At 40.6% G+C, this 27,233-nt stretch overlaps 1 protein-coding gene across 5 annotated transcripts; it reads left to right on the top strand.

Moving 5' to 3' along the window:
- Nucleotides 1–719: 719 nt before the first annotated feature.
- On the top strand, nt 720–26,880 carry ccnk (cyclin K). 5 transcript variants are annotated; one of them, XM_048600079.1, is made up of 11 exons: nt 720–994; nt 9,006–9,206; nt 10,038–10,119; nt 12,736–12,867; nt 15,188–15,293; nt 19,327–19,405; nt 19,542–19,711; nt 20,284–20,462; nt 20,659–20,692; nt 21,769–21,843; nt 24,049–26,880. In XM_048600079.1, the coding sequence occupies exons 2-11, from the start codon at nt 9,010–9,012 to the stop codon at nt 24,636–24,638; spliced, it is 1,644 nt and encodes a 547-aa protein (XP_048456036.1). In that variant the 5' UTR covers nt 720–994; nt 9,006–9,009; the 3' UTR covers nt 24,639–26,880. The 5 variants fall into 5 exon arrangements, with proteins under 5 accessions (XP_048456036.1, XP_048456037.1, XP_048456035.1 ...); XM_048600080.1 differs by having other exon boundaries at nt 720–1,001; XM_048600078.1 differs by having other exon boundaries at nt 720–1,014.
- The last annotated feature ends 353 nt before the right edge of the window (nt 26,881–27,233 follow it).

Genomic DNA, 27,233 nt, shown 5'->3' with positions numbered 1-27,233 from the left:
ACTTAATACCTTGCTATGTATCAGACAGTGCAGTAAGTGGCACTGTCCATTCGTGTTTAAAATTGAACCATTCTCTCCAAACGTCTACTTCTCCCAAATGGTTTTATATGGAACAAACGTTTAATAATTTGCTTAAAAGCCAATAAAAAACAACAAACGTCTACCCTGTCCTGATTAAACGTCAGTCTTTAAGCCTGCAATGCCCAAAGTCTGAGTTTGGACTTGGTGAAGAAGAGGGTTTACATGATCCCTGGCACCACAAAAGTATGCAATAGCCAAATAAAGGGTTAAGGCTCTGCAGGCCCTGCCTGCTCCATCACTCACTCATGTCCTTATGCTCAAATACAAGAGCGCAAAATAAGCTAGGAGCCAACGGCACTTCACACCGACAGAAGCCAATCGTAATAAAAAAAATAAGCTGAAGGAAGAGAGCAACTGAATAACCTGAACACCGCAGTTGTCTGATGAAGAGAAAATGAACCGACAGTCAGAGCAGATTGAAAAAACACCCCAGTCAATCAAGCTTGAATCTACCTCTCAGCCTAACTTGATAGCGACCCAAAGCGCCCACCCCTCTGCCGCCTTGATTGGTTCACCTACAAGGGAATCTCATGTCCATTGGTTCCAAGTGTCATCAATCACTAGGCCTACCACCACACCTAACTAGTTTGAACCGTCAAAACCCGCCCCCACCCCTTCAAATGGACACCGCCCCAATCCCGTCGCGGATACCGCCGATTGGACGAATGACGCCAGACAGCCTCCCGCCAAAGCTGGCTTTCAATCGGCTGGAGCTGGCTGTCAATCAGATCGCGACTTGGCGTTCCGTTGTTGGAGGGGGTCGGGGAAGAGAGACATCAGATGCGCATACGCATTTACTCGTTGTCCGTGTGGGGGTGGTCTGTTCAAAATGGCGGCGCCCTGTCTGAATCGTTTGGGAAGTTTGGAGTGAAAGTGCCGGTGTCGGAGAGGGAGAAGGACAGAGAGGAAGATCGTGAGCAGTTCAGTTTGTTGGTCCGCCTTCGTACTCTTTCCCCTTGTTTCTTCGGATCCTGCTGTAATTTTTGAGACCGAGCTAGTTAATTGTTTGTGGGGAAGCGGCTTGAGCTGGACGGTCGGGGAGAGAGGGAGGTTTTCTGTTTGACTGTGGAACCGAGCTTGGTGTAGTTTGAGGCCGGGCCTCAGCACCGCCTTAGGTAAGAGATCGAGCGAGGTGGGCACATGTAGTCAGCGGTGACTATTGCTGTTGTACCAGAGTTATGTTCACTTTTGGGCTGTGATCTGCAACCCCAGCCTCCTATGAAAGCTGAGCCGACTGCTGTTTAGGGCCTCCAGCCCCTTTGGAGGGGACAGGGATCAATAGTGGGGTTTATATCGCAGTTTCACATCTACTGATTATACCAACCCCCACACTTCACAGGTTCAACGTACCACCCCTCCCCTATCCCTCCCCCGGCCGAATTAAAGGGATATAATTTGTTTTTAAAAAATCCTTTCGTGCGTCGTGGGTAATTTATCTTTGAACCATTATCGGGAAGCGAGGGCTAAGGGTGCACCATGCTTTTGTTGTTTTGAGGGAGCTTTGTAAGAACATTTTGGGTCGTTTGGAGCCGCTGCTCCCCTTAACTGCTGCTGTTGTGTTATTGAGGAAATCTGATCACTCGTAACACTGATTAATTGTATTGATGAAACGTTAAATTATTTTAATCTACACTGAAAATCAATTTGGGAAATCTTTTGTTTGGATCTTCTTTCGTAGAATAGAACACAAGAACTAGGAGCAGGAGTAGGCCGTCTGGCCCTTCGAGCCTGCTCCGCCATTCAATAAGATCATGGCTGATCCTTTCGTGGACTCAGATCCACTTACCCACTTTCTCACCGTATCCCTTAATTCCTTTATTGTTCAAAGGAAATCTTTTTTTTAAAAGCGTTTACTGAAGTAGCGTCAACTACTTCACTGGGCAAGGAATTCCACAGATTAACAACCCTCTGGGTGAAGAAATTCCTTCTCAGTTCAGTCCTAAATCTGCTCCCTCTAATGTTGAGGCTATGCCCTCTTGTCCTAGCTTCACCTGCTAGTGGAAACATCCTCTCGACTTCTATCTTATCTATTCCCTTCATAATTTTATATGTTTCTATAAGATCCCCCCTCAATCTTCTGAATTCCAATGAATATAATCCCAATCTACTCAGTCTCTCCTCATAAGTCAACCCCCTCAACTCCGGAATCAACCTAGTGAACCTCCTTTGCACCCCCTCCAGTGCCAGTACATCCTTTCTCAAGTAAGGAGACCAAAACTGCACACAGTACTCTAGGTGTGGCCTCACCAGCACCTTGTACAGCTGCAACATAACCTCTCTGCTTTTTATTTCAATCCCTTTAGCAATGAAGGACAAAATTCCATTTGCCTTCCTAATTACTTGTTGTACCTGCAGACCTACCTTCTGTGATTCATGCACAAGGACACCCAGGTCCCTCTGCATAGCAGCATACTGCAACTTTTTACCATTCAAGTAATAATCCTTTTTACTATTACTCCTACCAAAATGTATGACTTCACATTTATTTACATTGTATTCCATCTGCCAGACCTTTGCCCACTCACTCAATGTATCTATGTTCCTCTGCAAAGTTCCACAGTCCTCTGCACACTTTGCTTTGCCACTCATCTTAGTGTCATCTGCAAACTTTGACACCCTACACGTGGTCCCCAGCTCCAAGTCATCTATATAAATTGTAAATAATTGCGGTCCCAACACCGATCCCTGAGGCACACCACTAGTCACTGACTGCCAGCTAGAATAGCACTCATTTATCCCCACTCTTTGCTTCCTGTTAGTCAACCAATCCTCTATCCATGCTAATACTTTACCCTTAATGCCATGCATCCTTATCTTATGCAGTAGCCTCTTGTGCGGCACCTTGTCAAAGGCCTTTTGGAAGTCTAGGTACACCACATCCACTGGGTCCCCATTGTCCACCTCGCTCGTAATGTCTTCATAGAATTCCAAAAGATTTGTCAAGCATGACCTGCCCTTCATGAACCCATGCTGCGTCTGCCCAACGGGACAATTTCTATCAAGATGCCTTGCTATTTCTTCCTTGATAATAGACTCGAGCATCTTCCCCACTACAGAGGTTAAGCTAACCGGTCTATAATTCCCCATCTTTTGTCTACTTCCCTTTTTAAACAGCGGCATCACATTTGCTGTTTTCCAATCTGCTGGGACTGCCCCAGAGTCCAGCGAATTTTGGAAAATTACCGCCAGTGCACCTGTTATTTCTCCCGCCATCTCTTTTATTACCCTGGGATGCATTCCATCAGGGCCAGGAGACTTATCAATCCTTAGCTCCATTAGCTTGCCCAACACTACCTCTTCCGTAATTATGATTGTTTCCAGGTCCTCACCTACCTTTGTCTCTTTGTCAATTACTGGCATGTTATTAGTGTCCTCCACTGTGAAGACCAATACAAAATACCTGTTCAATGCCTCGGCCATTTCATCATATCCCATAACTAAATTCCCCTTCTCATGCTCTAAAGGGCCAACGTTTACTTTAGCCACTCTTTTTCATTTTATATATTTATAGAAACTTTGCCTATCTGTCTTTATATTCTGCGCTAGTTTTTTCTCATGTTCTATCTTACTTTTCCTTATAGCTCTTTTTGTGGCTTTCTGTTGACCTTTAAAGTTTTCCCAATCTTCTAGTTTCATGCTGTTTTTGGCCACTTTGTATGCCTTCTCTTTCAATTTGATAGCCTCCCTTATTTCTTTAGACACCCATGGCAGATTACCCCTTTTCTTACAGTCCTTCCTTTTCATTGGAATATACTTTTGCTGAGCACTTTGAAAGATTGCTTTGAAAGTCCTCCACTGCTCGTCAACTGTCCCACCATAAAATCTTTGTATCCAGTTTACTTTAGCCAAGTCCTCCTTCATTCTATTGTAGTTCCCCTTGTTCAAGCACAGGACCCTTGTATTGGATTTTATCTTCACACTCTCCATCTGTGTTCTAAATTCAACCATACTGTGATCACTCCTTCCAAGAGGATCCCTAACTATGAGGTCATTAATTATTCCTGTCTCATTACACAGGACCAGGTCTAGGATAGCTTGCTCCCGCGTTGGTTCCATTACATACTGTTCAACAAAACTATCACGGATACACTCAACGAACTCCTCCTCAAGGCTACCCTGACCGAGCTGGTTCGACCAATCTACATGTAGGTTAAAATCCCCCATGATAATTGCCGTACCATTTTTACAGGCATTAGTTATTTCTTTGTTTATTGCCCGCCCCAATGTGATGTTATTATTTGGTGGCCTATAGACCTCGCCTATCAGTGACTTTTTCCTCGTAGAATTTCTAATTTCCACCCAAATGGATTCAACCTCATTCTCCATAGAACCTATATCATCTCTCAGCACCGCCCTGATGGCATCCTTGAATATCAGGGCTACACCACCTCCCTTACCTTCCTGTCTGTCCTTCCGAATAGTCTGGTACCCTTGGATATTTAACTCCCAGACGTGACCATCCTGTAACCATGTCTCCGTAATGGCTACCAAATCATATTCATTCGCGATGATTTGTGCCGTTAACTCATCAACCTTGTTACAAATGCTACGAGCATTCAGGTAAAGTGCCTTTATGCTAGCTTTCTTACCCTCATGATTTCCAACATCTCTAATAATATCTCCTGAGTTATCCTTCCTTTTTGCTTCTTTCATAGTCTGCCTTGAACTTAAACCCTCCTGCACACATGCTAACCTGCTGCTTACCTTTTTAGTTACCATCATACTCCCTGTCGTTTTCCCTTTCCCTTCCCCCCCAACTCACTAGTTTAAAGTCCGAGTGACCACCCTTCGCAAGAACACTGGTTCCAGATCGGTTCAGGTGGAGACCGTCCCATCGGTACAGATCCCTCTGGTTCCAAAACTGATGCCAATGCCCCATGAAATGGAACCCCTCTTTCCCACACCACTCCCTTAGCCACGTGTTTACTTCCCTAATTTTCTTATCCCTAAGCCAATTTGCACTTGGCTCGGGCAGTAATCCGGAGATTATGACCCTCGAGGACCTGTTCCTTAATTTTGTTCCTAGTGCTTGATAATACCCCAAACAGGTCCTCCATCCTAGCCTTGCCTATGTTGTTAGTCCCAACGTGGACCACAACAACTGGATCCTCCCCCTCCCGCTCCAATATCCTTTCAAGCCGGTCAGAGATGTCCTGCACCCTGGCACCAGGCAGGCAACACACCATGCGGGACTCCCGATCCGGCTTGCAAAGGATACTATCTATCCCCCTAACGATAGAATCCCCTATAACTACCACTTGTCTATTTGCTCCCCCCTCTTGAATGGCCTTCTGCACCATGGTGCTGCGGTGAGCTGGCTCATCCTCCCCGCAGCCCTTTTCCTCATCCACACAGGGAGCAAGTATCTCTTACCTGTTGGATAAGGTCAAAAGCTGAGGCTCCTCCACTCCTGAACTCAGGATTCCCTTACCTGCCTCACTTTCAGTCACACCCTGTTGTCCCTGATCACTAACTGAATTTGAATTACTTAATCTACCAGGTGTGACTGCCTCCTGAAACAAAGCGTCCAGGTAACTCTCCCCCTCCCGGATGTGCCGCAGTGTTTGAAGCTCAGATTCCAGATCTTCAACTCTGAGCCAGAGTTCTTCCAGCAACCAACACTTGCTGCAGATGTGGTCACTGCCGTTCACAATGGGATCAGCCAGCTCCCACATCATACAGCTACAGCACATCAGCTGCCCAGCCATCTCTACTTAGTTAATTACTTTATTACTTTATCTCAATTTATGAGTTAAATACTTTCTAATACTTCTCTGCTATGGTCCTTTCAAATAACCAGTTAATATATAAATAAAAACGAAGCAAGTAAATTTTTAACCAATTACACAATACAGAAGGAATAGAAAAAGTATAAAAACCTTACCTTACCAACACACCACAGAGTCCTTTTTTTTTGGTTAGAGGAGGAGGGCGGGTGGGAGACACTACACGTTTAGTGTCTCGGGTTCAGCCGCTGCCCAAATATATTCCCGGCAGCCCCCTGGTCCTCGCTGTCGCCTCTCTCTCTCTGCTGCTGGAAAAATGAAGTTATGAATGTAATGTATTTTTTGGCTGATTGCTTCAGAAATTGCTCTCCAAGTATATCTGCTGTTGTACAGTTGGAAGTGTCATTATGTCTGGGCCAGAACACCTGGGTTCAAGTCTTGGGTTCAAGAGGTGTGTCATAACATAGTTAATATTTTGACCCAAAGTTAACTCTCTTTCTCTCTCCACAAATGCTGCCAAACCAGCTGAGTTTCTCCAGCATTCTGTTTGTTTTAGATTTCCAGCATGTATGGTATTTTGCCTTTATTTGTGTGTCATAACGTCCCTGAAGAGATTGATTAAAAATACCTATCCACTGTGATATCACAATATGGTGATGCAAACTGTTTTCAGTGTTTTTAGCAGTAAACATTAGCTGGGACACCCCCACTCCTCTTCGGTAGTACCTTTTGGATCTTAGTATGGGAGCATGCGAATGGGCCTCAGTTTTATGTCTCAAAGCAGTGACAATTCTATCAATGCAGTGACAATTCTATCAATGCAGTACCTCTCAGTAGTATAGTGAATTCTTCAGTATTAGGTTTTTCAAACACTTGATGTCCACAACACTTTCCACTAGTAATAAGGTGAGTAGAATGTTGAAGCACCCTTGCCAAATGAAAAATGAAAGAATGATATTTATGCATCATTTCCCTGTCTCTTGACATCGGCCAACTCTACAGAATTCCAAGGTCTTAACACTCCTCCAATTAATACCCATTGAGCAATCTGAGTTAAGTTGCTCTGCTGATAATAACTGTTCTTTCTCCTGTCCAGACCAGACCCTAAGCTGTGGATCTCCCTCCATAAATCTCCTCAACTCTTACTCACTTCCTGAAATAAAAACAGAAAATGTTGGAAATACTCGACAGGGCTGGCAATATCTGTGAACATAGAGACAGAATTAACATTTCAGGTCATAGCCCATCATCTTTTTTCTATGTCACTCCATAAAACGTACAGCTGTTTGTTGCAATAGTATCCTGCTCAATGAGAAAGGAATTGCATTTCAACATTGACCAAGATCTTGGCCTTTTCCTAATATCACTTTATGGCTCAGTTGTCTTTTCTGCTTTTAATTGGGACTGTTAGCATTATAACCTAGATGGTTGTCTTGAGAAAGGAATTCCAGACCTTGTGGTCTTGGGGCTGAGGGCAGTCATATACTCATGAAAATCCGGGGAGTAGAAACCAGAGTTGGCGGAACACAGGAGCCTTGTGGGGTGAAGGGGTGTGCTTGTATGGCTTAACTAATTTGCAAAGGATTTGTCTAACTTAATGGAAAGAATTTTAAAGATTGGTGTCATACCACAATAGTCAGTCATGGAAAATGAAAATGTTAAGTTTGAGACATTGAGTCAATGCAGGTTTGCAAAGATTGGGTGAGTGGGAGCTACTGTGGGAGAGAATGTTGTTCTAGATGAACCAGTTACAATATCTGAAACATGGGCTGGTAAGGTGAGTATTGGATAATTGAGTCTGAGTGACAAAGACCAAAAGAAGGATTTCAGCAGTCAATGGTGGTCATAGGCACTAAGTTGGAAATGTGCAGTCTTTTGTGATGGGGCTGCAGCGGGATCAGAAACTAAGCTTTGAACCAAGTAGGAGACTAAGTTGCAAGCAGTGTGCTTCACTCAAAACACTTAGTGAGAGGGTTGGATGCAGTCAATGTCAAGGAACTGGTGATACCAAATAATATCCTAAAGGGCAGAAATCGCACAATTCCAGAACAGTAAATTATGGAAGGCATTCAAGTGTGAGACCACTTAATTCGCTGAAGTTGACAAATAGACTAACAGTTTACAATGGAGACTATTTTCCTGTGATCCTTAATGAGTTGCTTTCTATTTTAGCTGAAGTAATAAAACAAAGTTTGTAGGTATACTCTGAACCATTTAATCTGTGATATAATCTCAGTATTTAGTGGCACCACACATAGATTTGTTAAAATAATCATATCTTTCACTTAGTCAGAAATTAGTAAAGAAAGTTAAAGTTGGCAAACTCATTTTTTGGTACACCATTTATTTCGAATGCAGAAGTTTAACTTGTTGACTGATTTCAATACCGTCAAGTTAGCATGCTTATCGTTGACCTTTGTTCTTACCCGTGGATTCCTTTCAGTCACAGCATCAGAGCTGAGGGGTGATGATGTCAAGTTTGTTTCCATCTCAAGGTAGAACCTGTCTACACCAGCATTATAAGATGGGTTCGTAGCAAATCAGCAGTCATTTATTTTTGAAGATTAATTTCTTAGTGTCTCTCTTTTTGCTTTTACTTGACTTGATATTAAAAAAAAAACTTTGGCAACATTTTCCAGGCCAATAGAAAAATACAAACTGACATGGTGAAAAATTGCCTAGTATTCACTGAGGCCATTTGTGTTGTTACTTTAAACTACTGTTCAATTTGAACTATAGAAATAACTCCTATTTGTTTTAAAGCATGCAGCATTGAAATCTATTTTTCTTATGGTACAAGAGTTATTTTGAAGTTGAAATGTTGGTCCTTGTGCTGACTTCAATATAGTGTTTTCTGGAGGACTTGTAGTTTGTGTGATTTGATTGGTTTTATTATTAAAAAAAACCCTTGCAATACTAAAAAAAAATCCAAAGAACTGCGGATACTGGAAATCCGAAACAAAAACAGAAATTCCTGGAAAAACTCAGCAGGTTTAGCGTCTGTGGAGAGAAAGCAGAAAGATCTGAAGAAGAGTCACTGGACCCCATCTTTGACTCTGCTTTCTCTCTGCAGATGCTGCCAAACCTGCTGAGAGTTTCCAGCAATTTCTGATTTTTGTCTTTTCAGTACGAGTTGTGTTGCCAGTTATACACTTGACAATTAAACTTTTAAAGTAAAAGTTTGATTTCTGATTCCAGGTAAATGAAGGAAAATAAGGAAAACTCCACCCCAACAACAGCACTGGCAAATGCGGACCTCAGGAAGCCATGCTGGTATTGGGATAAAAAGGATCTGGCCCACACCCCATCACAACTAGAGGGACTTGATCCAGCAACAGAGGCACGCTACCGCCGGGAAGGTGCCAGGTTTATATTTGATGTGGGAACACGTTTGGGGCTGTATCCTTTTCAAAATTTACACATTTGAGGTGTCGTTGGGGATGACTGAGAAATAGGATGCTTTTCTCTCCTCACAGATTGTCATGCCTGTTGTCAGGATCTTCTACTCTTTATCAAGCCTTGCCAGGCAACTATAGAAAATAAAAACCAAAAGAACTGCAGATGCTGTAAATCAGGAACAAAACAAAAGTTGCTGGAAAAGCTCAGCAAGTCTGGCAGCATCTGTGAAGAAAAAATCAGTTAACATTTTCGGGTCTGGTGACCCTTTCTCAGAACTGGTAATGAGATATGTTTTGATCCAAATCTAGTTGCCTAGCTCCCTAATAACACAAAATGCTGGAAATGCTCCACAGATATGGCATCTCTGGTTAAAGGAACAAAATTAACATTTCAGTTGTCCTTTCACCAAAACTGACAGCCCAAAATAAATATTAAGCTGCCAAAATTTGGGTCTTGACCTTTGGATATGTGCCTTACTTTAAAGTTTGATATTTGTTTTCTGTTATGTTATTTGGCAGAAACTTAGTGATTTTTGTCAGCACGGTTCAGGGATTGGGCATGGAACCTCCCAGTCCGCATGATTGCGGAATGAACTGATCTGGAAATGTGTAGAATGGACAGAGGAGATCTAAAGGAAAAGCTCTAGTGTTGATAGTGAGACCCACATGTTGCTATTTGTTGCAGTAGTACTTGTGAAAGAAGCATTGCCTCTCGCATAAGTACGTTGTGCATCCTCATTACACTACCATCCCACTCCTATATTTCAGCTTTGTTCAGAGTTGCTGAGGGAAATCATTTCTAACCAAATCTTTCTTTAACCAAAACTACAAGACATTATGATACACTGGCCACAGGAATAATCTATTTTCATCGTTTCTACATGTTTCATTCTTTCAAGCAATTTCCGCGATACGTAAGTACTGACAGTCATTCCAAATGAAACCCAACAGCTTTCTAATGTGAAGATAACATGCATGCATTGCTTTGTTAAAGCTTCCTGAAAACAATAAACTTGTGTTGTTGTAAATAATGGCATTACACAAGCACACTATAAAGCAAACTTTCACACAAAGCTACATGAGGTGATATTAGTGCTGTAAATGAGAAGCTTGGCTGAAGAGATGGGGTTTAAAGAGCATTTTGAAGAAGGAAGGAGAGTTAGAGGTTTGAGAAGGGAATACTGGAGTATGGAACCGAGGCATGGCCATCAAAGGTGAAGGTATTTAAATCAGGGACACCAAAATTGGATAAGCAGACATTGTGGGATGGGGGCAGACTCCCAAGGGCATGGAGGGCGGAAAGGGATTTGAAAATTGAGGGGTGGCGGGCCGTGCATATGCATCTTAAATCTAGGCTTTTGCTTAACCAGGAGCCATTATAGCTCAGCAAGCACAGGAGTGATGGGTGGACAACACTTGGTGTGAAGATTGATGTGGGCAGCAGAATTGTGTATGACATTAAGTTTTCTGTTGTACACCAGAGATTACCACTGTCTTGGGGTGATGAGAGCCAACCAATAACTAAAACCATGCTGATAAGGGCCACAGATCCTGAAACTACTGACAAACTCCAATTAGTAGTATGTCTCCTTTCAACTGCGTGAATAATATGTTTTAAGATTTACAGCTGAGGTGTGGTGCTTTGGTGAGCCACAGTCAGACAGATTCGTGCTTGTAATATTCAAATTAGTAAAGCTGAGTTGTGGCTAGTTGTAATAGTTTGTGACAAGAATAAGTGGGTATGTTTAAGCTGAGGAAGTAGAATCGGCCATAGATGTGAAGAACCTTTACCTACCTGAGAAAGTGATTATTATTCAGTTAGGATTGCTATTTTGAAAAGAGCAACCTATAAAGTCAGGTTGTATGTACAATTAGTTTAGATCTACAAGGTAAAATCAGTGAAGTGTCTTTAAAGGAAACCCATTCCTGTTCTTGTTTCCTTTGTTGCTGCAATTGTAATTTAGGTTATTCAATATTACCTGTGATCCCTCCTCTATATATATTTTGTAGACTAGACCAGATTAGATTAGTAGGTTTATGTCTAGATGGTTTTTGTCATTTATTGTCCTGTGTGAAACGTGTGCTACTCGTGAGAAAAAAAAAACCCGCAAGTGGTTGTATGTTTAATCGTGGGTTGTGACTATGAATAGGGATATTGATGTGCAACAACCAAACAGAGTGCATTCTTCATTTCTGCAATGATCCAGCCCATAATGATTAATTTTAATGATAAATATTTGCTTAAAAGTAAATGTTAGTACTGTAGTTTAAAATCCATCTAGGTCTGAACTTCTTACATCTGTGTTCCAGAGTATGTTATTCTTTATCCATGCGTCATTGTATGTGCATCTCCAGCTTAATTGAGCATTTGGTCAATTTGATTTTGTCCTACACCCACATCAATGGAGAACCTTTTCATTGTAATCTTATAATAAAAATTAAGGTTGAAATATTATCTATGCTGATATTGTAGAGCTTTGCCATACTCAATGGTTTTCTTGTCTGGTGTATTTTTCGGTTGCTCTCCGTTGATTGCTTGGCCTTTCAGCGGGTACAATTTGTCGCTATATGAAGCAAACTCCTCTAAAATCAGTAGCGTTGTCCTGCGAGACTAGTTATGGAACAATATTGCCGCAGGTTGGATAAGTAACTGAGGGAAGAGCATGGGATTAGAACATAGAACAGTACAGCACAGTACAGGCCCTTCGGCCCACTATGATGTGCAGAAATTTTACCCTAATCCTAAGGTCTATCTAACCTCCAGCCGTACCTTATACTATCATCCATATGCCTATCTAATAGCCTGAATTCGGTAGGTTGTTCAGACTTGCTGCTCTCCTATGACCCATATCATTTTAGGATTGGCTGTGGCACGTTCAAATGTGAGCACTTGAAAAGCGGTCTCATAGCACGGTAGTGTCCCTGCCCATAAACCAGAAGACCGAGGTACAAGTCCTACCTGGCCCAGAAATTCAGAATAAACTCATTTATCAAGAAATTATTTATGAAGTCACAAGGAAGGACAAACAGTAACTATGATGCAGAAACAAATTAGTGATGGAAGGGGAGTGAGCATTATTGCTTTAAATGTTCTCTGTATGATCAGTGTAATTAGTTTGAGGGCAGCACACTGGCTCAGTGGTTAGCACAGCTGCCCCACAGCGCCGGAGACCCAGACCCAACCCCAGCCTTGGACGACTATCTGCGCGGAGCCCGCACGCCGCCACCACCACCACCCCCCACCCCCGTGCCTGCGCAGGTCCCCTCCGGCATTGGAAAATAAATAAAACTACTTTTTAAAAATTCAGCACTTCGCAGCAACTGTTTGTAAACAGCACTAGTACTTCAAAAGAAATTTTACTACAAAATTTCATGGTGTTCTGGTTGGATGCTTAAGGTCAGTACCTGCTAATAGAATATTGTCTTTGTTGAGATTCTTTTCAAATCAATTAATATTAGGCATCACACAGCACAAAGACCTTAAATTGGCACAATTTAACTTTCTTGTTTTACATTAATTTATTTTATAGGTTACAGGAGCCTGCTGCCTCTTCCTGGCTGGGAAAGTAGAAGAGACTCCTAAAAAGTGTAAAGACATCATTAAAACTGCTCGGAGTTTGCTGAATGATGTACAGTTTTCACAGTTTGGAGATGATCCCAAGGTAGTTTTTAAGAATATATATGAACAATGCCGTGAGTCACTAAAAAAAAGTACAAGACAGAATGTCTATGCTAATTGACAAAGAGTTACCCAGTCTAAACTCACCTTTCTGCACTTGATCCATTGTCATGCAGATCATGGCTCTTCAAGTAGATATTCAAGCACTTTTTCAACGTGGTGAGAGTTTTGACCTCTATTGCTCTTTCAGGCAGAGTGTTCCAGTTGTCTACCACCTTTTTGAGTGGAAGATAATTTAAGTACTGCAAAAATTGAACCACGTTGGTGTTCCATTGTACTTTCTCCTGTAGTATGGAGTCATTCAGGGCCCCAACAATTTTTCATGGAGTGAAGAAGTGTAGGTGTAAACAAAGATAATTTTATTCCAAGTATGATTGACTAACATTGATTGTTTCTTGATGGAACAGTGTAAGCCTACTTTTATCTTTACTGGACTGCAGTTGTTCTAGAGCTAAACATCTTTGCACTTATTTCTCTTCTAAGACGATATTGTACATCTGCATATTCAGTCCAATTGCCCCACCTTTTGACCACAAGCTTATTTTGAAAGGGAAAGGAGACAGAAATAGAAATAATCCAAAGAGGAAAGTGGGGGAAAAAAAAACAGACTTTGCAGAATAGGATCCAAAAGGATTCTTTTGTGTATGGGAGTTTGTATCTCTCAGCTCATTGTTCTATAGCCACTTTTGCAGTGATGTTTAGAGATAAATATGGCCCTCCCACTCTGCAGTGACATACTGTTCGCTCTGCTGATTTATATTTTAACTTGGACACTATTAATGTCAAAAGAAAATTTAGCTGCTGTAACAAAACTTTAAAATAGGTAAGCAGGAAAATACAAAACAGAAGTTTTTTTAAAAGAACCTTAAATGTTTAAAAACAGCAGTGGGAGATTTTGGGCTCAGCTGGATTTGGTATGCGAGGCAATCCATCAAAGGCTGTTACTGTTTTTTGTCTGAGATAGATTGTATTGAATGGATGACTAATTCAGTCAGGAATGAAATGAGTTTCTGAAAAAGGCAATTCTCTTATGTCCAATGAAATATTGTATGCATTTGATTTAGAGAAACTGTTCTCAGTTTGTTTACTCTATTGTTTGACCATTGCAATAACGTAACAAGAATGTACTATATTTTATGTTCCTCCATAAGAACATAAGATGTAGGAGCAGAAGTAGTGATTCAGCCCATGGAGTCTGCTTCATCTTCCAATGAAACCATGGCTGATCTGATAATCCTCACATCCACTTTACTGCCTTATCCCTGAAACCCTTGATTCCCTGAATGATTGATTGAAAATCTGGCTATCACTGCCTCGAACGCATTTAATGACTGGCATTGACAACTGTCTATAGTAAAGACTTCCACAGATTCACTACCTTCCGAGATTATACGCTGTAGTCACAGACTCTCCCACAAGGGAAAACAACCTCTCCACATCTACCATGTCAATCTCCTTTATAAGCCTATATGTTTCAATAATTTATTCTTCTAAACTCCATTTGGGTGAAAGCCCAACCTATTCAACTTTATAAGAAAATGCTTCCATTTGAGGAATCAACTTAGTGAACCTTCTCTGGACTGCCTCCAGTGTCAGTATATCTTTGTTTAGATAAGATCCAAAACTATTCAGTGTTTCAGGTATGATAAGACTAATGCTTTGTATAGTTTTAGCAAGACCTCCTTACTTCAAAGGAAATAGAGTATAAAAATAAACAGTTGCGGTCCATTTGACATCCATATTAATGGCTGAACTTGTATGCTAGTTTCCTTTGATTCAAGCATGAGACTGCTGAATCCTCTTCTGCAGGTTTCTGAAGTCTTTCCCCATTCAAATAATATTCAGCTGTTCTATTCTTCCTGCCAAAGTGCATAACCTCATGTTTTCCTATATTATATTCAATCTGCCTACACACTTTTGCCCACACACTTAACCTGTCTATACCACTCTGTAGATTTTTTGTTGTCTTACTGCTACCTGCTTTCCCATCTATTTTTGTGTCATCTGCAACCTTGACAGTACATTCGCTTCAGTCATCCTACCTTTGGGAATAGTTCTTTAAAAAGAAATACCAATGTGTGGTGGAGCAGGCTCATGGGGCCAAATAATCTACTCCTATCTTTCTCATGTTTGTCCAGCAATATTAAGTCAAATTGCTTCAGAAAAAATATGCTGTTTAGCAGTAAAATGCTATATATAAATGGAATAGTCCTAAGCATGCATATCATTTCTGTACTAATTTTAAACCGGGGTACCATATCTTTACGTATTCTGTGTTTCTTTTTGCCTTGTTTTTAAACTAGGAAGAAGTCATGGTACTGGAGAGGATTTTGTTACAGACCATTAAGTTTGACTTGCAGGTCGAACATCCCTATCAGTTCTTGCTTAAGTATGCTAAACAACTTAAAGGTACTGGAATTAAATGTTTATACAGAGTCAGTTTTGTTTTTAAATACTGCTTGTTTAGAATGGAAGGCACATCTCAAACAAAACTTAAACAACAATCTTCTGGTGACAATGTTTCTGAAGATAAATAATTGCAATAGTGTTCATAGAACACAGAATGGTACAACACAGGAATAGATCCTTTGGTCCACAATGTCAGTGCCAACCATGATGTCATTCTAAACTAATTCCATCTGCCTGCTCATGGTCCACAATCCCTTTATTCTCTGCCTATTTATGTCTGTCTAAATGCCTCTTAAATGTTGCTATCATATCTGCTTCTACCAACTCTCCTGGCAGCACGTCCAGGTACCTGTCAGCCTCTGTGTACAAAAACTTTCCTTACACATCTCCTTTAAATTTTCCCACTCTCTCTTAAACCTATGTCCCTAGATTTTGAAATTTCCACCCTCTGATTAACCATCTCTATCCGTGCCCCTCATAATTTTATATACTTCTATCAGGTTGCCCCCTCAGCCTCTGAAGTTCTAGCAAAACAATCCAACTTTGTCCTTTTATAGCTAATAAATTCCAGTCTAGACAGCATCCTGTCCAAAACCTCCACATCCTTCCTATAGCGTGGTAGCTAGAACTGCACACAGTACTCCAATTGTGAATGAATTAAAGTTTTATACGACTGCAGCATGACTTGCCAACTTTTACACTCTATGCCAGGACCAGTGACGTATGCTGTATGCTGCCTTTATCACCTTATCCGCTTGTGTTGCCACCGTCAGAGAGCTATGGGTTTGCACCCCAAGATCTGCCTTTATATCAATCCTCCTAAGGGTCCTGCCATTTACTTTCCTCTTATATTTGACCCTCCAAAATGCATCATCTTATATTTGCCCAGATTAAACTCCATCTGTCATTTCTTCGCCCAACTTTTCAACTGATCTTTATCCCAATGTATCCTTTGACAATCTTCTTCTCTATCATAGCTCCACCAATTTTCTTGTTTGCAGACTTACTTATCAGACTGCCTACGTTTTCATCCAAATTATTTTTATGCAACCAAGGCACTGATCCTTGCGGAACACCACTGATCACTGATCACTGACCTCTAGTCAGAAAAACTCCCCTGCACAACTACCCTCTATCTTCTATGATCCAATTTCGTATCAAATGTGGGGTGAAAATCATCGATTTTAAATCCTTAAATTTTCAAAAGGTGGTCCATTGCTAAATAAGCACTGATTGCATTAAAAGAAGACCCAGGTCAAGTTTGAATTAAAATAACCACCTGAATCCTACAACTTAATTCTAGCCCTGAGTTCACTTCTGAATTTGTTAGAATCATAGATTCCCTACAGTGTGGAATCAGGCCATTTGGCCCAACAAGCTCCACACCACGCCTCCGGAGAGCTTCCCACCCAGACCCATCTCCCTACCCTTTCACTGTAACCCTCCATTTCCCATGTCTAATCCACCTAATTTACACACCCCTGGACGCTATGGGCAATTTAGCATGGCCGATCCACCTAACCTGCCTATATTTGGACTGTGGGAGGAAACTGGAGCACCCGGTGGAAACCCCTGCAGACATGGGGAGAATGTGCAAACCCCACACACAGTCGCCCCAGGGTGGAATTGAACCCGGGTCCCTGGTGCTGTAAGGCAGCAGTGCTAACCACTGAGCCACCGTGCCGTTCTGTGATAAACCTTTCTAGTAGTGGTTTTGTTTGAATTGTGCACATTGCTGACAATGCAGCTTGCTCTATAACATATTAATTGGTCACTAAAGGATTGGTGACTTGTGCACTGCTGCACGCTTGCTGTAATGATATGGGAGTATGTATATATTATGCATGCACACGCTTACAGCATATGTGAGTTTGTAATGTGGTTATAAGAAGTAAGCAGTGCAGTGATAACTATGCAATCCATAAGTAGTTCAGCATGCACATTCTAATCAGATATTAAAACCCATGAAAAATAAAATGGCCTGGCTTGCTGTTCCAACAGTGCTGAGAGAACTTATTTCAATGTATTCTGCCTCTGAATTTTTAACAACTTCCTGACGGTGAGTTTTGCAAGTTTCACCATTGCAATTGATTTCTCTGCAATTGCATTCCAGGATTATCATATCCAGTAATTGGTAGGGCTTCCCCTAGTGGAGGCATGAACTGAAGCAGAAATGGCTGCTGTGGAGCTTCTCCCCACTCCCCTTGGCTAACTCATGTTTTCTCTCCCTTCCAGTCTCATCTCCTGGGTGAAGTCACCCCATCCCCACCCCACCTCTCAATTTTCACCAAAGGATCATGACAATTTTCAAGCCTTGAATGGGGTCACTGTGGGAAGAGGTTTGGGAAGCACTTCTTTGTGGTTTGATGTGAGATGTCTAGTAAATCCTAGTAATTTGAAAGACCCAAAGACATACCAGGTTATGCTTGACCATCACCCCAATGCTATTCCATTTAGTCTTTTGCTTATTTAATTGTCTATATAGAATCTAAGCCTGCAATTAAACTCCATCTGCCATTTCTCCGCCCAGCTTTCCAACTGATCTCTATCCTACTGTGTCCTCTGACAACCACCTATATTATCCACAACTTATGTTGTCTTGGATGCTTCACTTGTGGTTATTCCTTCACTTCCTGGTAAGGTTTTTTGATTCGATTCTTGCTGGGATACATTTTCCTGGGCACTCAACCCTCTTGGGCTGATGTTTGGCCAATGTCCATTCTGTCAACTCCTAACAGTGTTATTTGAGTATGGATAGGAATTGAAATTCTATGTTATTATCATTTAGCCATTTCATGAACTATTGAAAAATTTCAGATTCGTAGCAGGCTTTGAGAGGATAAATGCACAGTTGTTGTTTACCCATGCTGAAGAGTTCAAAACATTAAGGACAAAAATGAGAAAAAAATTCCTTGACTCGGGTGTTTCTATTTGAATTTCTCCACCCCAGACAGTTCTGGTACTTTATGTGCTGTATTATGGAATACATTTAGGACTGAGCTCAGTTAATTTTTGGATACTAATGGATATGGGAAATGGGAAAGTGGATCAAAGTAGAAAATAAGCTGTGAGCTTATTAAATTGCAGACCAGGATTGAGGGGCCATACAGCCTAGTGTACTCTTATTTCTTAAGTACACACTCTCGGGGTCAAGGTCATCAGCAAGTCACCTCAACTGTTGTCTGTGTTTCCCCCACCCTGGCTGTGACCCCTCCATTCTCCCTAATAGGAAAAAAACTGGAGTTTGCAGCTATATTTACTGGTTGCCTTGGCTCTGTTTTTTCCTTTTTCTTCACCTGTTGGCAGAAACAGACCAGGAGCCAAACCTGCAATCTTCCTTACGAAGTACTTGGCCTCATGCATTTACAATTTACCTAATTGCAGTATGTTGGATTGGGGTTATGAGCTCGTGGTAGTACATCTTCTGACATGAGCTTAAATCATGAATATATTTCTAAACATACCACATAGTACATTTAAACATTTGAAGCAGGGTGTCTAACCTGCAGCCTGAGTGTCACATGAGCTCAGAGCCCTAAATATCTCATCTGCAAAGCTTAGAAAGCTTTATTCTGTTTCTACTTATTTCTAATTCTTTAATTTGTCCTGAATGACTTTTTTGCAGCCTGGAAATTTGAAGAGGGCTGTTTTTAGATGTAAAGGCAAATTCTAAACCTGAATACTAAGATAAAATATCATCACCTTGGGGTATATGCAGATTAATGGGGATGTTAACTTTATGGGTACGCTGGAGGCTCCATGGGATATCAGGAGCCAGAAAGCTTGGGCACCCTGAGTTAAATGATCAGCCTTTGGGTTTTGGCAAAACAAGGCAAGGATACTGTTAATGCCTTAAAGTTGGAAAGCTCACTAAAATGTGTTTTCAAATGTAATGTGAGAATAATGGTCAATTGCACTTCAGTGCCAACAGATACAGTTTTAAAGTACATTAGGTAAATTAAGACCTTGATCCTAACTGTCCTTTTCTTTTTAATTCATAGGTTTTGAACTTAGAGGTTACACATAATGTTAGTCCAATTTTCTCTCTCTGCAGGTGACAAAAATAAACTTCAAAAGCTGGTGCAAATGGCTTGGACCTTTGTAAATGACAGGTAATTTTTTTAAAAATCTACTGTAAAATTAAAACCATAAAAGCCTATTTGGGCATTAAAAGGATATAATTTAGTATGTATAAGAGCTAAATTTTTGAGCTCTTTTCCTTATCCTAATGTACCTTTTGTGTTGTAGCCTGTGCACCATGCTTTGTCTACAGTGGGAGCCAGAGATCATTGCTGTGGCTGTGATGTACCTAGCTGGTAGGCTGTGCAAATTTGAAATCCAGGAGTGGTCAGCAAAGCCCATTTACAGAAGGTGGTGGGAACAGTTTGTACAGGATGTGCCTGTGGAACTACTGGAAGGTACAGTAAACAGTCCAGATTGCTAAGACAATGTTGGCAATATCATTTCAAGGAAGTAGCGCGAGTTTGCATGTTTCTAGACTTTTACTTTTCGGATATATTTATTTATTTTAAAAATGCTTCTTATTGAATTTAACATGCTATGGTATAAGTTATTTTGCCAAGCTTGTGTTTATTTTTTGACATGCCATTGGCTTCTTAGACTGTAATGATCAAGATGTAAAGCTAAATTTGAAAGAGGGTGGAGGAAAGAAAATTCTAAACCTGGTATAATTTATGTAATAGTAGTGATTCATAGTCCCATTAAACTAACTCAGTGCTTTAGCGATTTGAAGGATCAATCATTTTAGTAAATTTTAATTGATATTCCTTTACACAAGAATGAAACTATTGTGTATATAAAATTAAGGTTCCTCTCCTTTGTAACCCAATTCAGTTGCTTTACCTTTTCCAAACCCTAGATTGATTGATTGTTTTTTTTTTAACCTTGATCTATTGTATAAAAGCCATATAGTTGACTACGTGTTTCTTTCTACAGTTAAAATAACTAATTATCTTTTGGTCTTGCGTAGACATCTGTCATCAGATACTGGACCTTTATTCCCAGGGTCAACAACAGATGCCCCAGGCACCCCAGCCACAACTGCCAACAATCCCAAGTCTGGAGCAACCGATACCACCACTGCAGGTGCAGCAGACAAAAAAGCTTTCACCTCAGTCAACACCACCTCGGCAGATTAAACGGCCTGCAGTAAGTGGAAAAAATACAAATATATTATCATTTCTGCTCAAGATGTATTCTTGGTGATTGACGGTGCAGTCTGAGAATGAAGTAAAACATGCTGTGGCACTCTATTTTATTCTACTGCAAGTTCAGTTGTTGTGTTGTTTCTGCTGTATTGTTATGTTGTGTTTTAACATTTTATATTTGCTTCTTTTATTATTAGGTGGCTTCTCCAAAGGAAGATGGCAAGACAATTGGTAACATTTTTAGGCTTTAACCTTTGCACCCACATATTTATTGTACTACATTTGTGTATCTTCCGAAGGGGATCTGTAATCCAAAATAGCCAAATTTGCCAAGTAACCCCTAGAAGAAATTGTCAAAAAGGTTTCATTTTATAAACACCAACCATAATTCATGTAAATTGAACAGCCAAATCTTAATTTAAATAAGAAAGTTAATTTTGTGTTAAGTAGTCAATATGATAAAGTTACATTTTGCAGGATCACAAGCACCCCATCGCTCCCTGCACAAATATAACAATACATAATTAGAGTCCGACCATATACTGTTCTTCGTTTGCACAGGTAGGTCAGGAGTTCTATACAACAACTGCTTTTACCTTTTGAGTTTCATGTGTGCCATTCTCTGCAGCATCTATTTTGGCCAAGCAGAATCTCTCGTTCTCAGAGAAATGTGTTTTTTTTCTGGCAAGGATATAATATGTTGATCCTCCTGTTTTGTATTTTATTTGAGTCTTTATTTGATAAGATAGTTGTCTTCGGTCTCCTAGATGTAGCTCTCCTTTGTGCCTGCAGCTGTTTAGTGTGAATGCCATGGACATAATTTCTGGTCTGAACCTCTTTCTTTGGTGGCAATGCTTACAGGTCAAGGCTTTCTAGGTGACATAGAAAATGCAAATTTTTTTTAATACACACTATTTCATATTAACCAAGAAAACTGCAATTTATACAAACTCAAGTCCTTTTCAAACATTCTTAAAATGTCTGTGAAATCTGTAATTTTTAAAATTACAAGTTTTCTTTACTGTACTGCTTCCAGGTCAAAAGTTATCACAATTGTTTGTTTGTGTATGAGTGGATTGCCTGGCTAATTCGGGTCAATATCTATGTGCTTTAACTTCTTATGTAGTCATGGATGGGTAAGGTGGCAGATTTATCTTCCTGAAGGTCATTCATGAACATTTGAGTTTTAATCATGCAGTTTTTATGATTTATATTTTCTGGAACTCGCCTTCAAAGTATCAGAGTATTTATTTCTTGTGTTTTTGTATTTCTGTAAATATCTGAAATCTGTCTCTCAAATTCCACAGAGCTACAGCCTCCTAAAATTCCAAAGTTGGAAACCCCACACCCGGTATTACCACCAACTACCCATCCTCCTCCAGGTGAGCTTTTTAAAATTTCTGCCAGTAAATTGTATACTTTTGCTCCAGTAAAGTAGTAAGTGCATCCATATTTTTATTAGTTTGTTTTATTAGCCATTTATTAGCTGTTTCACAGTTGTTGCATTCATTTAATGTGATGGCCTGTTGCAAGCTGACTATCAATGGGTGTTTTTAAGAGCACAGTTGAGTGGATAGAGTGAGTACAAAGCTTCTTCCTTTTGGAAGATCTGAACTAATATCATTGCAATTACAGTTTGTATGCAGGCAAATAAGTTTGGACTATTTTGTATGACTCCTAACTTCAACATCTGAAGTGGAATTTTAACTGTCTTTTTACTGTAGGTGGGGTGTCTGCTGTTACACTATATCAAGAAGTTAATATAATCACTACGATTCAATTTATTTCACTACCTGTAAAATGCTTTGGGGCATCCTGAGTTCTTGAAAAGCACTATAGAAATTCAAGTTATTTGTATTTCCAAGTGGGCATTTCTTGCAATGCCAGCCTTCGCTCATTCCTAATCTCTGTTGAAAATGAGCATCAATTAAAATGGGATCATGTTGGAAAGTAGTTTGCTGTAGTCATTTGCTTCACTTTGCATGTGCATACAGTCATGTTCTATTGTTAGTGTGGACTTTGTCCTGCATTGAATTGAAATGCAGAGGTCACTTTGGTGACTTTAAGTGTATTGGTTCACAGCCTTGATGGTAGTTTTATCTTAACCTCTTGAAAAATACAAGTTCCACCCATTTGAAGTTGCCTAGCAACACTTGCACTACAGTGCAAATCATTAAAATGTGCCATAATTACATGATTCCTTGTGACCAATTATTTTCATTACTTTGTCTTTGTCTACTCTCCCTGGGTAAAAGTAGCATCTCCTTAATTTTTTCCCCCCACATTCCTGTTCCTGTTTATTAATGCTTAGTTAGTGAGCAAGAATCCTATATAAATGATTGTGCTGTACCACTTTGTTTCCACCTCCTGATTCCAAATTTTATTGCACCTTCAACCTTCCTGACCAGCAGTTTCTTTGCCTGTGATAATCCTGTGGTACCAATATAGCTATCCCCATAAAGTCTGAAGTTGCCCTAATATGCCTCCATTGTTCCAGGAAGGATCATGGTAACAGATATTTGGCTGTTTATTCAATCATCAGTCTAAGGACATTAAAATCCACTGTAATACCATTTAGGGTGAAATCAATCAAAACGGATTTTCTTTGCTGTGTATGGCTCAAAATGTTGCATAGACACGTTTGATATTCAAATATACCAAACTCATGAGACTGTAATGTAATTATATCAAACTAATAAAGATAGTGAAAATGAGGAGTGGACAAATGATTGATCTCACTAGTGTATTATCTGGATATCTGCAGTTAAACCGATCAGATTTAACCCCCTCGTTAACGTTCAACAAAGAAAAGTTGTTCCTCTGCTCAGTTAGTCAGGAGATGTCACTTGAATGGGAAACTGGAAGGAGCCAGATTTTCTCACTGCTTTGTGATGGTTATCTGCTAACGCAAGCACTGTTATCCTGGGTCAATGCAAATGGAAAAAGACCAGTCTACGTTCCATCTACCCGGTTATTAAGCTTTGTATGAGGGTGAAGGAAAGTAACGTTCAGCCATAACACAATCATTCTCAAAGACAGACATTTTTTATTCTCATGGGATGTGGGCATCGCTGGCTAGGCTAGCATTTATTGCCTGCCCCTGGATGCCCTTGAATGTGGTGGTGAGCTGCCTTTTTTGAATGTAGTTTAAGAACCCATTTTTATTTCTGCAAATATCCTGTTTTCCATCTACCCAAACTCCTTGCTGAGGATCTGGAAGAAGGGTCCCGAACCAAAATGTCGACTTTCCTACTCCTCTAATGTTACTTGACCTGCTGTGTTCCTCCAGCTCCACATTGTGACTCTGACTCCTGCATCGGCATCTCTTGCTGAGGTGTGATGTGCTGATTGTGCTTTGATACCACCCCCAAATTATATCCTTCATAGTTGGGAGTATCTATAGGTTGTTAGACCTGATTGATTTGTCACAGCACTGTTGCCTGTGTCTGTTTCTGGATTTTCTCCGTTTTTCTGTCCCCATTGCCCCCAAGAACAAGGGATTGCTGCTTGCTTTGTTCATCGGTAAAGTTGTTCTATATTTGTTACATACTTGAAGTTAAAATGTACCTTTTTTCTTCAAATTGCAGAACGCAAACCATCCATAAGTACAGGGTCAAGCATCATAGAAAGTGAACCACCTCCAGCAGGAAATGCCTCGGAAGTGGCTAAACCTTCTATTCCACCACCTCTTCATCCTCCTACTGTACACCAACAGCCACAGATTCCTCAACGGCCTCCACCCTCTGCTGCTTACATAATGGGAATGTCGACAACAAGCTCCTACATGTCTGGAGAAGGTTTCCAGAGTCTGCAGTCCATGATGAAGACTGATGGACCCTCATATGGAAGCATGCCATCTTATGGACCTCCAACCCATGTCCCTTACCACCCACATGTGTACCCCAATCCATCTGTGCCTCCTCCCACAAATTATCCACCCAACATCCCCCCTCCTAATCCAGGATATCCCCCGCCAGGGTACAATCCTACTTACTTGCCGCCTCCTCGGATTCCCCCAGCACACACTGTGCCACCTCCGCCAGCACTAGGTCTTCCGCCAACCAGCTATCCTCCCCCCACAGTACCGCCTGGGGGGCAACCTCCTGGACCACCACCGCCACCACCACCAGGCATGCCACCTGTGGCCGGTCTGAGTCGTGGAGGTTGGTTGAGGTAATGGATGTTTGGACTTTGGTAATTGTCAAGTGTAAGTTGGTTTCTCTCAAGGTTTGGGGTGGCCCTAAAAAAGGTTTAGATTGTCTTGCGTCCCACGTCGGAGTGATGTTGCCGATGCATATTGTTCAACTGATGTTAATACTTCAGTTTTATTTTCTATCATACGCTGCCAGTTTCTGAGGTGCAGGAAAACTAAGAAGAGTTTTCGTTTTGCACTGATGCCTCATCTTTTCTGTTTAGCCACCTTTCTTCCCCCTCTCCATCCCAGCCAAGTATGCTCCTGCAACTTGCTGTTTCTGCTGCTCTTGTCTGCAGTTAAAATGCACCTGCTCTCGAAGCATCCAAGTGAAATCAGTTACCAGAAGTTTCATAATATTTTGTAGAAGCTATCCTCTACTTTACTTTCTGCTGAACAGTTTTTGGCTTGGTATGTCCCAATTAGGACTTTTGCTAATGTTGATAACTTGGACAGATCTTGGTTAGTGGATGAGGTAAAAAATGAATTAAAGGAGAGCTGAGATCCCAGGTTTGTATTTTGACATGTGTTGGACCTGTCTTTGACGTGGTTGCTGATGGGCTGTGGAAGGTATGAGTCGAATTGAATTTGATTATGCTGGAGGTCACTACAGATTTCTAATCTCTATTAAAAAGTAACTGCTGTCACTTGAGAGCAAGTAAGAAAGTTTTTCTAATATTTGTGTTCTTGCCTAAAAGGCAACAATAGTAAACATGTTCTCAGTTTACACTAATTGGTTATTCCTCATCCATCAGCTCAGACAGACGGTTAATGGTCAAAGAATTTAAGCTAGAGAGTTATCACTCTAGTCTCATTTGAGACAGCACATCATCAAATATCGTCAAGGCTTGTTGAGCAGTGACCAGGAACAGGCACACAGTCCCACACAATAAATTTTCCTCTTCGTATTCGAATGGAGAATTTGTGAAACCAGTTATGTGAGCTCTGTCATGCCTTGAATTGCAAACATTGAATTCACGGATATAACTTGATCAATACGAGTTGGATTTTTGGAATCATCTGTTGACTCGGCTGGAGTTTAACCCTTGCGTGGCTTCTGTCTTACCCCTACACCTGTTGTAAAATTAACTCTCTCATCACTAATTTCATTTTTAAAGTAACAAACTCCTGACTGGAGGGAAGGCATTGGTTTAGACATGGTAGTTTACGTATAGTGAGCTGTGGTAATTCTTGTGTCTTTGTCATTTATATCACCTCTTTCTGTGCCGAGGTAGAGATTTTGGTTTGCTTCTTCTGAGCTTACCACCCCAGGTGGTGACAGTAACTGTTCTCCCTTGGGGGTTGTCATACCCATTCAAAGATATCCACACATCCGGAGTTGCCAAAATTTCTCTTGCTGTCTCTTACTCTCTATACACCCCCAGTGCAAGGAAGCTGAAACCAGTTGTTGTACTCTGGTTGTTGTAACAGCTGTGATTACTGGTACAATTTGCATGAGCACTGGCTCTAACTGAAATCATCAGGTTACATTTTCATTATATTACTCTAATATGTTTGTAAAAACAACTAGTTGAAGTGTTTTTTTATGTGGATTGATTTCTTACCTTAAAGAGGTGGAATTGATCTCTTGTTTATATTCCCAGAACTGCTGCTTTTCCAACCTCAATATTGTCTTTCGATGGAAGGACCAGGAAAAAAAAAGTCTGGGCAATGTAGCCTGGGCCATGAACTTTGGCTTCTGGTTTGAGAAAACAGGCCTGCACCACTGCTGCAGCAGTCAGGACTGTATCCTTGGAAATAAATGCTTGTGTTCAAAAAGATATAATAGCATCTGAACTTTACTAACTTCTAAAAGTACAATACGGCAGTGCATTGGTTTATGCTGGTCAAATTATTACAGTTCATTGATTTATGCTGATCGAGTGACTGTTCCAATCAATATCTCAGATGTACACTGACGTGATTCATGCTTTTAGATCTCAGTTGGAACACTCCACTTGGACGATTGAGAGTTTTTAAACTGGTCTTTTTTTCCCATTAGTTTAGATCCTCTATTTTTCCAGTTGTCTGTATAACTTGAGAATTCTTTGTAATTTACTCTTTCTCTGTAGGCAATTTGTCTATAGGTAGAATTGTTTATTTTTCCAAGAAGTGTCAAAGCCTGAATGTAACACATGAGATTGTACTGTGAGCTAGGCATTGACCAGAGTATTGTACATTTAGTGGCTAATTGCAGCCTAATAAATTTGATATTGGAGCCAATTTATCCATTTATTTTTGAAAAGTTCTTTCATTGTTTCACAGCTGTATGTTAGGTTTAGTACAAGTTTGGAAAATCTGGACAATTAGATCTGAGCTGTGAATTACTAATGTGCAAATAGGCTGGACGTAACCAGTCTGTTAGCAAAGAGAATTAGCAGTTGATCTAGAACATATCCAAACTGAGAGCATCCCCTATCTGAAGAGAAGATATTTCCTCAAGAACTCAGTCATTTATTTTTGCAAAATTCACTTTCATTTGGATTCTCTTGCTCTTTGCTCCATCCTGCCAGTCCTTCCTTTCTAGAAATTGTTGGCTTTGTTCGGTACAGTTCCATGAGTACCAGTGCTTCCATGTTT

The sequence above is a fragment of the Rhincodon typus genome, chromosome 8 (assembly GCF_021869965.1).
Source record: "Rhincodon typus isolate 14 chromosome 8, sRhiTyp1.1, whole genome shotgun sequence".
In the NCBI taxonomy this organism is placed as follows: domain Eukaryota; kingdom Metazoa; phylum Chordata; class Chondrichthyes; order Orectolobiformes; family Rhincodontidae; genus Rhincodon; species Rhincodon typus.
The sequence above is the reverse complement of the archived record's forward strand: the minus strand, read 5'-3'. Positions and strand labels throughout refer to the sequence as shown.

Bases quoted from the DNA above. Each gene is read 5' to 3' on its own strand.
- ccnk (XM_048600079.1), top strand. From the start codon at position 9,010: ATGAAGGAAAATAAGGAAAACTCCACCCCAACAACAGCACTGGCAAAT. The intron at 19,712-20,283 runs GTACAGTAAACA...GGTCTTGCGTAG, and splicing joins GCCTGTGGAACTACTGGAAG to ACATCTGTCATCAGATACTG. The intron at 20,693-21,768 runs GTAACATTTTTA...CAAATTCCACAG, and splicing joins GGAAGATGGCAAGACAATTG to AGCTACAGCCTCCTAAAATT.